Here is an 11,596-nt window from a genome sequence, read left to right as displayed (position 1 = left end):
AGGTGTCGACGGAGGTGCGGATGGAAGTGTGAAAAACAGTCAGATTCCTATCCTGGGGTGTAAAGGATCTATGGTAGAAGCCAATGTTAGCTTTTTCATTCATTCACCGTATACCAAACTGGAGAGACGGCTAGTAAAAGAACGCTCCAAGACAAACAATGTATTTAAATGCTTACGTTGGGAGCCTTTGGAAAAGCTGAAGGCTAGCTGTATGCTAATGATGATATACTCCGAGGATGGCAAATTTACAAATACCGCAGATGAGCATGCCCATGACTTGACAGATAATAATCTTGTTTCTAAGCTCCACATCAGTGGTAAGCTGTATCATATAATATTAAAGTGTTGCATGTTTAAAGCTAATACATGCAGGATTTTTATACGAGAAGGTAGGAAAAAGGGCAAGACAGAGCAAAGAAAAAGAAATAAAAAGCCAGTTAACAGAATACACCTCAAATTTGCTGTCGGACACGGGTCTTGTTGCCACTAATTTCACCATGAAATCTCTCACTGGGGGGACGATAGTTGATCTGCCATTGTGTGGCCAATCAGTGCCAGAGTTAGCAAGACATGTGGATGATAAGACAGATGAAATGACTTATCTCACCATGAAGCACCACATGTCAATGGCATGCTACCAAGATCTTGCAGCATATTTTCCAGAACTGCCTAGGAAACGCAAGGTACAAACTTTTTTATTATAGTTCTATTGACTGATTTCTGCAGGTGATAGCAACTAAAAATGAAATTGTAGTGCCTCCCATTACAAGGACACCTGGAAGCAACTGCGGTGCACAATTCAGTTTTAAGAATTGTTATTGGAAAAAGCTGAAATAGAGGTATTCATACATGCATGCATCTGCTATATTACCTTACGTATATTGTACAGATTTGCAAAGACACACAGCATTTTGATGATAGCATGGAAATCCATGTTAAAGTATCGATGGATGGAGCCCAGTATACTAAAAAATCATCTTTTTGTCTCTTGACATGTTAAGAGTCACGGATGTTTTGACCCGCAATTTAATTAATGCAGCTGCAAACCAGGACCGAAAGGATGGTAGACGCAGTAAAGACATCAATGATGGGCCAATAATTCAAAAACTTATTGAATCAATAAGAAGTTGTGGAGTACCATTCAAAATAAGAAGTGCGGATAAGAAGGTTTTTAGTTTCACCTCCTTAGTCGGAGGTGATAAACTCAAATTACTAAAAAAAAATGCCAGAGAAAATCAAACAGTGCCAGCCAACAGACATCGCTGATAAAGTTAAGAAATTATGGGAAGTGAGTGCAGCAAAACGCTTTAACAAACATTCATACTGTAATTTCAGGACTTTGATAAACTCTATGCAATTATAAAATCTAAAAAACCATCTGCAGATGATGTCGAGAACAAAGTAAGTCACAACTCTTACTTGATTCCTTGTGCCCAAAATAGTCTGTATAGAGCTGTAGGGTTCAGTAACAGTCATGACTATAGCTAGTTCCGTTACACATGAGCCTAATATAGAATGGTCAGGTAAAAAGGACCATGTACATTTCATTTTCAAAATATTCTAGTAAGCTATATAAGTGTGCATGCCTTTAGTATGGTACTGCAGATGTAAATTTCATACTCATCAATAGCTGTGGAGGATTAGGATTTATGTGGTGACTGTTCTATTAGAGTATCTCAATCTTGTGCATTTTTTGAGGGGGGGAAGGGGGGGGGGGAGATGTGTCCCTTGTATCCACCACTGTGATGATGGTAATAGAATGTAGCTTTGATTAGAATAACTGCACATGTACTATATGAAAGTGGATTCCTGACTATTTTGTAAAAATCTTAAATCAATAATTATATCAATGCAGTAGAACAAAGAGTACACACAGGTGATGGGAAATAATTAATGTTAGCCTAATTGGCTGTATATTCTTTAATTTTTTTTTAAAAAGGCCAAGAAGTGGATTACAGATTTTGTTTCCTTGCAAACAAAATGTGATGGATACCAGCCAGACAATGTGACGCCTTATCTGCACATCATGTCTCGGCACATGGGAGAAGTCATAAGGAAGCATGGTGCTTTATATAGATTCAGCTGTCAAGGTATGTGCAATAACTACAAGTTGTATTTAGATGTTAACATGGACTTGCTATATATAACACATGAAAAGGGTAGACAATTATTATGAAACCATACTGCACATATAAAACCATGATCTGGCTTCTTTGGGTTTACCACAAATATACTCACAGTGCCATGTGGTCAAATATGTAATGTATTTTGTAGGTTGTAGGGGGGATTCTAGTGAAGTTGTAATACTCATAGCTTCTTGTTTTTATTAACTCATAGCTTCTTGTTTTTATTAACTAAGAAAGATTCAAGTGAATGCATACATATTATAGTAACTTTTATGTCATTTTCTGGCATTGACATATATGCAGGTACAGAGAAGAAAAATGATGAAGCAAAAAAAACCTTTTTTAAGAGTAGCAACAAGTGGGATGCTGCTAAAGATATCCTGAAGTATGAGTATCAATTAAATGTATTGAGATACTTTGAAAGAGAGAAACAAAACTACAGGTTTGTGGAGTGGTAGGAATATATGTACCAGTATTCAAATTCAATTAACACAGGTTACTGGACGATGAATATTGGGAAAGACGAATATACACTTCAAGAAAACACCCACGTATAGTTGATGATGCAGACAATGAGCTTAACATAGATGATGATAACACAGATGACGAACTAAGCACAGATGATGAACTTGACACAGACAATTGACAGTACTGAACATAACAAAAACACATGTACACTTCAATTATAAAGACATATAACAGACTATTAACTTTATCGTTCTGGTTAATAATGCTTCATCCATCATGAGAACTCTTTAGATTCTCAACTTCTACAGATGATACTTTATCAGACCTAACAATGCATGCAAATGGATACAAAATACAAGATATGTTGTAATTATGAAACACACTATAACAGTGCTTAGCAAGAGTTAATAATAGTGGAGGGATTATTAACTCTTGTACTTAGTCTATTTGTGACCACTCATTGTGTATCATAAAATTCAGTAGTAAAGTTATATTCATCACGATACTACGTGCATTGAAACATGTATATGAGTGTGCATGGTTGTTAATACAGGATTACAGAAGACCACAGTTAGTTACAATGTTATTTATATAATACATTACTATGTGTACATTGACTTTATAACTCCCGAAAAATGCAGTAAGTCCATACAAAAAAGGCATTAATAGCTTTTCATACAAAAAAGGCATTAATAGCTTTTATGTAATCATCCTTTGTTAAATTTGTTAAACAATTGTATTGTTTCATCAAGAAGTCATAATATAGTAGTGGGGCTATATTATGAACTCTTGGTTTCATATTAGTTACCTACCCAAACATCTGAGTTTACGTGTGTGTGTGTGTGTGCACGCACGTGTGTGTTCATCATGTCACTGTGCCTATCATGGTACTTGTTGCTGTGGGTGGCTTCCAAGGTTCCAAAGTGTGTGATGTGTAGTGTATTAGCATTAAGTGCAATGTAGTATGTGTGTTTGTAGAGTAGTGATTTGTATGCATGTGTTATGATATTGCACACTGCACATAGACAGACTGAGAGATGGGCGGAAACACACCTTTAGTAGCTACTCAAGTTCCGCAATAGATAAAGCTTTAGGATGAATCCTGTCATAATAATGAATCATACAATTCTCAGATCTCCTGATTGTTTCAAATGTTTCCACTCAATCTATCGAAGAGATGAGAAAAGTAATACAAGAGTGATCTGTACAGTAAGTGTAGTGTAGTGTGATACGTACAGTAAGTGTAGTGTAGTGTGATACGTACAGTAAGTGTAGTGTAATGTGATACGTACAGTAAGTGTAGTGTAGTGTGATACGTACAGTAAGTGTAGTGTAATGTGATACGTACAGTAAGTGTAGTGTAGTGTGATACGTACAGTAAGTGTAGTGTAGTGTGATACGTACAGTAAGTGTAGTGTAGTGTGATACGTACAGTAAGTGTAGTGTAGTGTGATACGTACAGTAAGTGTAGTGTAGTGTGATACGTACAGTAAGTGTAGTGTAGTGTGATACGTACAGTAAGTGTAGTGTAGTGTGATACGTACAGTAAGTGTAGTGTAGTGTGATACGTACAGTAAGTGTAGTGTAGTGTGATACGTACAGTAAGTGTAGTGTAGTGTGATACGTACAGTAAGTGTAGTGTAGTGTGATACGTACAGTAAGTGTAGTGTAGTGTGATACGTACAGTAAGTGTAGTGTAGTGTGATACGTACAGTAAGTGTAGTGTAGTGTGATACGTACAGTAAGTGTAGTGTAGTGTGATACGTACAGTAAGTGTAGTGTAGTGTGATACGTACAGTAAGTGTAGTGTAGTGTGATACGTACAGTAAGTGTAGTGTAGTGTGATACGTACAGTAAGTGTAGTGTAGTGTGATACGTACAGTAAGTGTAGTGTAGTGTGATACGTACAGTAAGTGTAGTGTAGTGTGATACGTACAGTAAGTGTAGTGTGATACGTACAGTAAGTGTAATGTAGTGTGATGCGTACAGTAAGTGTAGTATAGTGTGATACGTACAGTAAGTGTAGCGTAGTGTAGTGTGATATGTACAGTAAGTGTAGTGTAGTGTGATGCATACAGTAAGTGTAGTGTAGTGTGATATGTACAGAAAGTGTAGTGTAGTGTGATATGTACAGTAAGTGTAGTGTAGTGTGATACGTACAGTAAGTGTAGTGTAGTGTAGTGTGATGCGTACAGTAAGTGTAGTGTAGTATGATATGTACAGTAAGTGTAGTGTAGTGTGATATGTACAGTAAGTGTAGTGTGATACGTACAGTAAGTGTGGTGTAGTGTGATACGTACAGTAAGTGTGGTGTAGTGTGATATGCACAGTAAGTGTAGTGTAGTGTGATACGTACAGGAAGTGTGGTGTAGTGTGATACGTACAGTAAGTGTAGTGTAGTGTGATATGTACAGTAAGTGTAGTGTGATATGTACAGTAAGTGTAGTGTAGTGTGATACGTACAGTAAGTGTAGTTTAGTGTGATATGTATAGTAAGTGTAGTGTAGTGTGATACGTACAGTAAGTGTAGTGTGATATGTACAGTAAGTGTAGTGTAGTGTAGTGTGATACGTACAGTAAGTGTAGTGTAGTGTGATACGTACAGTAAGTGTAGTGTAGTGTAGTGTGATACATACAGTAAGTATAGTGTAGTGTGATACGTACAGTAAGTGTAGTGTAGTGTAGTGTGATACGTACAGTAAGTGTAGTGTAGTGTAGTGTGATACGAACAGTAAGTGTAGTGTAGTGTGATACATGCAGTAAGTGTAGTGTAGTGTGATACGTACAGTAAGTGTAGTGTAGTGTATGAGCATTTGTGCAATGTAGTATGTGTGTTTGTAGAGTAGTGATTTGTATGCATGTGTTATGATATTGCACACTGCACATAGACAGATCGAGAGATGGGTGGACACACACCTTTAGTAGCTACTCAAGTACTGCACTAGGTAAAGCTTTAGGATGAATCCTGTCATAGTAATAATTCTCAGATCTCCTGATTGTTTCAAATGTTTCCAATTAATCTATTGAAGAAATGAGAAAAGTAATGCTAGCAATGTGCATGAGAATAATCACACACAAACATTACACAATACTGCAACTTCTAAAATATACCCATGCACGTAATTATACATACACAATAAGCAAACACTGAGTTAAGGGCACCCAATGATCCACTTGAACTATTATATGAGACAGCATATTGCTTCCCATTCAGATAAATTGACACTTCTGATTTTGTTCTGTAAAATATCTATATACCATATCAATCTCTTCCCATTATTCACTCTTGACCATATTTACCTGTTTCGTGCTGCACCCTCAAATAGTACTGCAGTGTGGTATTGATTTGAAGGATTTTCTGAATATAACTTTAATTGTACCACACCCTCAAACAGCACTGCACTATACTTTTGTAAATACTAAACTAAGTGACCTGTAACGTAAATCACCAATTATCAGCATCATTTTGTCTAGCGACTGTAATTATTCACTGGAATGATGTATGAAATTCCAGTTTGAACAAATTCAATAGAACCTATCTTATGTTCGCAACTGTTGGCAGGCTGTAACTGAGCAGAATAGCTCCAGCACTGGCAGCCCAGCTTCGAGTTAAAACTAGCTAGCCTCAAGTAGCCAGACCGATTTTTTTCCTTTGGGGCAGTTGGAAAAGAAACTGACCACATGAAACACGTGGCCTGGGCCTGCCTGGCCACGAAAAACTAGACTACATCATGCATCAAAAAACCTACAGTCATTACGTTACCGGGTTAAACTGGATTGTCAAGGTTGGGGTAGTATACAGCCTTCGTGATGCCTATACTGACAGACAGTTGTCCCTCTGATGACCTCAACCATAGATATTAGAGGCGCGTAGCACCGACGCACCTCTAAAATCTATGCTTCCACTACAAGCGCCCCATCAGGTATTTCTAAATATTGTTTTAGAAACAATTCAAAGTGAAATACGTCGTTTATGATCAGTCTGTCGCCAGGTTGCATGTCAAAACGCAAAGTTCTACAGAGCACATTTTAACTTTTTGGAATACTTTTAAAGATTATCTTTGCGTCAATACCTAAGAAATGATAAAGACGAGCCTAGACTGCGCGGTAAAGAAGGATGTTTTAACTGGATGATCCCAGGGATGGAAAACAGTAAGCGATAATTCGTATCTGTTTTACGTTTGAATGCTTGTTGAGGTATTGACGCTTTGTTAAATACATTAAGACATCGTCAAAGTTTAAAATTCTACTAAAAATCTCAGTTCTGAGAAGCAGTGGCTGGCGATCCTATTGACGCATTTGATACATATAAAGTCAACGGAAGTCGTTAAAAAAATTTTTGGGGGGTTTCGCTTAATAGTTATGTTATGTGGAGAAACTCAATAGCAGCATCAGCCAGGAAGAGAACCTTTCCTGTATTAGATTCACTTATAAAATAACGACTTCCAATCTGCCTATCAAGAGTAACCGCTTGGCAGTTCTGATAGTATACTGCATTTGAATTTGCCTTTTTTATTTGTATTTGTAGAAAATCTGAGAACTTGACCACGCCTAGTCCATATTCTGGTACACCATGTCAGGCACCTCAACTCTCATGCATTACGTGTGAGACACGCTCATTGGATTGTTGTCTCACACAATGTTTTCCATCTTACACATTGCAATTCCTGGAAATTTAAGCTCTTGTGTAAGTTAATTTCACTTCAAACCTCTTGGAAAAGCACTAAACAGTGCTCTAATGGCTAAAAATGGAGAAGTATAACCGAAAATAGCCAACGAAAGTTGCAAATTTTGCTGTTTTTACAGGAATTTTTATACTAAGACAAGACCTCACGCATAAGTAAGCAAATCTCACTCATTTTAACCTCAGGTCTCACTCCTAGTGCACTTTACAGGTTGAGGTCTCTGCCATGTGTTCCTAATAACTTTGCGAATTCATGTAAATGCTTCTAACTGTAAGCCTTCCTTGCCTTCTTCTGTGTTCAGGCCATCCAAAAATGCCTTTCTTAGATTTACCCCCAAGTGCATAGTACAAAAATTCTCAATTACTTTCAAGCATTTTTTATTCGCTACACCAAATCTGATGGCATCTTCTTTTTTGTGTACTTCTATTAGTTGATTGAATTTTTTTTGTATTGAAGCCCCATCAGACGTTGAAGACCTGACCAATGTCCAATTAATGTCATTCGCATTGCTGATACCTAATTTAATGGCAATGTTTCTTAACCGCTCAAATTCTTTCTCAATATCGTTTACAATTGATTCTTGGTACTTCATTCAATGACAATACATTTCCATTGATTGCTGCACTACTGACTTTTTTGGTCTTTGGTTGGTGCATAATTTTTCCCCTCTTTCGTAGCTAAAGTGTGAAGATCTTCCAGCACTTCTTCAGATTCTACATCAATCAATGTTCTAAATCTTCAGTTTCTTCTTGTGCACGCTCAAGTTCAGCCTCCGTCTTTTGAAAATCTTTCTTAGCAGCATTGCATTTGGCAGTTATGTTTTTCAGTTGCTTTAAAAGTGCATCTTTTTATTTCTGAAAAGTCTCTGCTAATGCAAGTGTATCATCTAGAGCTTTCTTGGTTGACATCAGCTCTGTTGTCAGTGAGTCTACCTTAACTTGCAAGCTACATATGGTTTTAAACTGCGTATTTACTGTTTTGTTTAATTCCTTAATAGTAGCTTGTAAACTTTTGATTTTTTTCCTCTCTTCTTGCCTCCCTACATTTCTAGGAATATACCTAGGTTCAACTTTAAAGCATGGAATTTGTTCAACCTCATCATCAATGTCACAGTTGTGAAATATGCTGTTAAATTCTTCATGGAATGAAGGTACACATTCCATTTCTGAACATGGGGGTACAACACAATCCACTTTATTGTTGTACTGGAAAAGCACCCAGCAAGGCCACCATCATCGCTACAGGAAAACAAAATTCAGAATGTACATAAATTATAGGTATCTGCATGACACATCTGATACTGAAATAACTAGTAGCTAGTAGCTATACAAATGTCTAACAAACAGCTGCTACATTTGATTTCTACACACTATTGCTTATATTAATATGTATATGGACATGAAAAGGTAAACATGCAGTTCTGCTCTTTACATATTTACTAGTAGCCATCGTATGTACAATTCTAATAATCCATCTATACCCATGACTGAAATAGGGATTAAATATCCTCTAGTATATCTGCAAGTGTAGGCAACCTCCTTGTTTCACACATGATCCCTAATCAAACTTACGTTCCTAATTTTTCCTTGTACATTTTTTGCAACATCATTAAGAGTGGATAATGTTTTTATGGACTTAATGTTTTTGTCTGAACATGCACACCACTCAACTATCAATTACTGAAAAAGTGATGTGGCCACTATGCTCATTTTCAGCTGTGTTTAGCCTGCATTACAATTAGTGAAGAACAGTATGATAAGAGCCTCTGCAAACAATCCAACCACTACAGAAAATAAGGATGATTTCTTCTACAAACATAGGTAGGCCATCGTCCATGCTACTACAAATTGACACCTTGTGCTGTCAGTGAAAAGAAGTGGAGGACAAAGGAAAGCCCATTATGTATACAGTGTATGTACTGTAGTGTGCCAAAAGGCATCTGTCTGGCTGAAGTAATGTCTAACAGTTACCCTTAGCTTTGTGCTAGTCTGAAGGTATCAGGCAGGTATCAGAGCAGGCAGGCAGGTATTAGGCAGTCAGTAGAAATTTTTTTTTTCAAAAAAATTGTTGGCTGCTCTGATCACACTTTTGGGCTTGATTCTACCTAACTGATACTGCCAAGGTGCCATGAAAGTATTGTGGTACTGGTTTCTGATCAATCTTTGTGAGAAAGTGCAAACCTCTGTGATCTCTAATTATTATTATTATTAAATTTGGCAAAAAGGTAAACTATAGGAAATGTAAATCCATTCAAGTTGAGTTAACTAACGGATTTCAGTGTAGCCTATATTTGTAATGATGTCAGTGAAGGAGCTTCACTTGAAGGAATTTTCAGTGCAGTCTAGCTAATTGTTAAGTTGGTCAGAATCAAGGTATCTGCAACTGAAGTTTATATCAGGTAGTCTAGTGGTGCATGCGCACACAATACACGCGCATAATTCATTGTCACAGTGTGGCATATATAGTGGAAAGTAACTTTTCTGCTTTCTCTGACACATTTAATAAGTGCATGGGTGTTTAGCTAAACCATGCTTTGTGGCAATTTTCTGTGTTTATCAAATTTGCTGTATACAGGCAGACTGGTCATTACTACTGTACAAGTGCGACACCTGTACATATTTAATATTTTGTAATTCAGATCAATAGTGGTTAGCTAATTAAATCAGTAGCAATGGGAAACAAATGTGGCAGTGAAACATGTGGGCGCTGACGAAAAACACCAAATAGTGGTCTCGTCTCATAAAACACTATGTATACAATGCATATGGATTAAATACACTATACTTATAGGGCCAAAACTTCCACGAATCTGCAGCTGAGTTAAACAACAACAGCAAACACTATAGAACTATACTGTGGCACATGTCATGAAAGCTGGTCACTGTTGCATGGTCAAAATTTAGGATGACTTATAACTGAGACTAGCATTGCATGCATGGTACCTGCATGCCCTATTTACATGCAGGGACTACATTATAATGACAACCAAGCATTAAACATTGATGCCATTTATGCCCTGTGGGATGCATAAAGATATGCAAAGTATATAATACTGGATGATGGGAAACTTGCAGTACTCCTGAACCTGCAGAACTATATACACAACTGTATATTCATAATACAGTATATAAATGTGTACGTATATACTTAATTATATGTTTACTACACAGGTGTAAACAATGTGCATGCTTCTAGTAATACCTGTCCTATTATGCAGGCTGGCTATATTATACATGTAGCATCATTTGATAACATTTAACTTTTTGACAAAATAAAAATAATTTGCGCTTTAACACCATAGCATTGGTACCTGCCCAGAACTTGCCATATTATATTAATGATAATAGCATTAAACCAATGATGCCAATATATATACAGCTACAATGTTTTGAAACCAATAAATGTAGCACATTAACCGTCTTTCAACAAAATTAATCTAGATTGACCAACCTGGCCATGCTTGTGGTGCAAAAGAAATGTAATATAACTGACATTTCAGCAGTATAGTAGCTATAGCAATGCTACATGTTTTTGTGCCTCATGGCATGCCTATAAATATTCGTACAACTGTTGCAATTCATATTTTATGTATGCAGGTACACTTTCACATTCAATGGCCTTCAAATTTCCAACCAGGTAATGTATATGTATGTGACATTTATACAGTTAAACAACTTTGTAACTTCAATGTTATAAGTTACATGTTGTAAGCCAGGAGCCAGGCACAACTTCACAATTTGGAAATGGAAGTACATGCAGGAGGCAAGCATTCATATTTCCTTCTGAGGAAATAGTCTACATGCAGTATTGCAGCAACAGTATGCTATAATAAAACTTAATCATTAACAAAAGTCTACAAGCTTCAAATACTTATCTCAGCCATCACTACATATACAGCTATTTTTTTTTGTTTGTTTTTTACTTAAGAAACCACAAATTGATTGGATGCTGAAATGCATAAGCCTCTAGTGTATTGATTTGAATATACGTACACAGTATGGTAGAACTGCATGTATATTTATTATTATTATTATTAGCACTTTACAGTGACCAGCACTGAAGGTCTGACAGCAACATGTGCTGCAGATTATATTATAATGACATACCTGATACTGTTACAATTAAGACCAATCCAGATCTTTAGATGCGTTAAGACGTATGAAGATTATAGCCAACTTAGCCTTTCTCAATGAATGGTCTTTGAAGTGGAAACTTAATTTAATGTTAACAAGCATAATGTTTTATATCTTGGAGCTACATGTAGAGAAGCACATGCACCTACTCTATTTCTTTTGTGGTATTGCCATCCATGCAACC

General features: G+C 36.7%; 1 protein-coding gene and 1 long non-coding RNA gene across 2 annotated transcripts; one reads left to right on the top strand and one right to left on the bottom strand.

The window, feature by feature from the left end:
* The first annotated feature begins 748 nt into the window (after window positions 1–748).
* Window positions 749–2,889, top strand: LOC136245837 (uncharacterized). The gene is made up of 6 exons (XM_066037311.1): window positions 749–839; window positions 890–1,288; window positions 1,336–1,401; window positions 1,940–2,090; window positions 2,430–2,568; window positions 2,622–2,889. Exons 2-6 carry the CDS (start codon window positions 1,223–1,225, stop codon window positions 2,770–2,772), a joined length of 573 nt encoding a protein of 190 aa, XP_065893383.1. The 5' UTR covers window positions 749–839; window positions 890–1,222; the 3' UTR covers window positions 2,773–2,889.
* On the bottom strand, window positions 2,710–6,010 carry LOC136245838 (uncharacterized). The gene is made up of 3 exons (XR_010696149.1): window positions 5,511–6,010; window positions 3,648–3,760; window positions 2,710–2,919 (listed from the first exon to the last, which is right to left on the bottom strand). It is a non-coding gene; the product is annotated as an uncharacterized lncRNA (long non-coding RNA).
* Window positions 6,011–11,596: the final 5,586 nt, after the last annotated feature.

This window comes from Dysidea avara, chromosome 15 (genome assembly GCF_963678975.1).
Source record: "Dysidea avara chromosome 15, odDysAvar1.4, whole genome shotgun sequence".
Classification (NCBI taxonomy): Eukaryota; Metazoa; Porifera; class Demospongiae; order Dictyoceratida; family Dysideidae; genus Dysidea; species Dysidea avara.
This window is presented reverse-complemented; position numbering and strand designations above follow the sequence as displayed.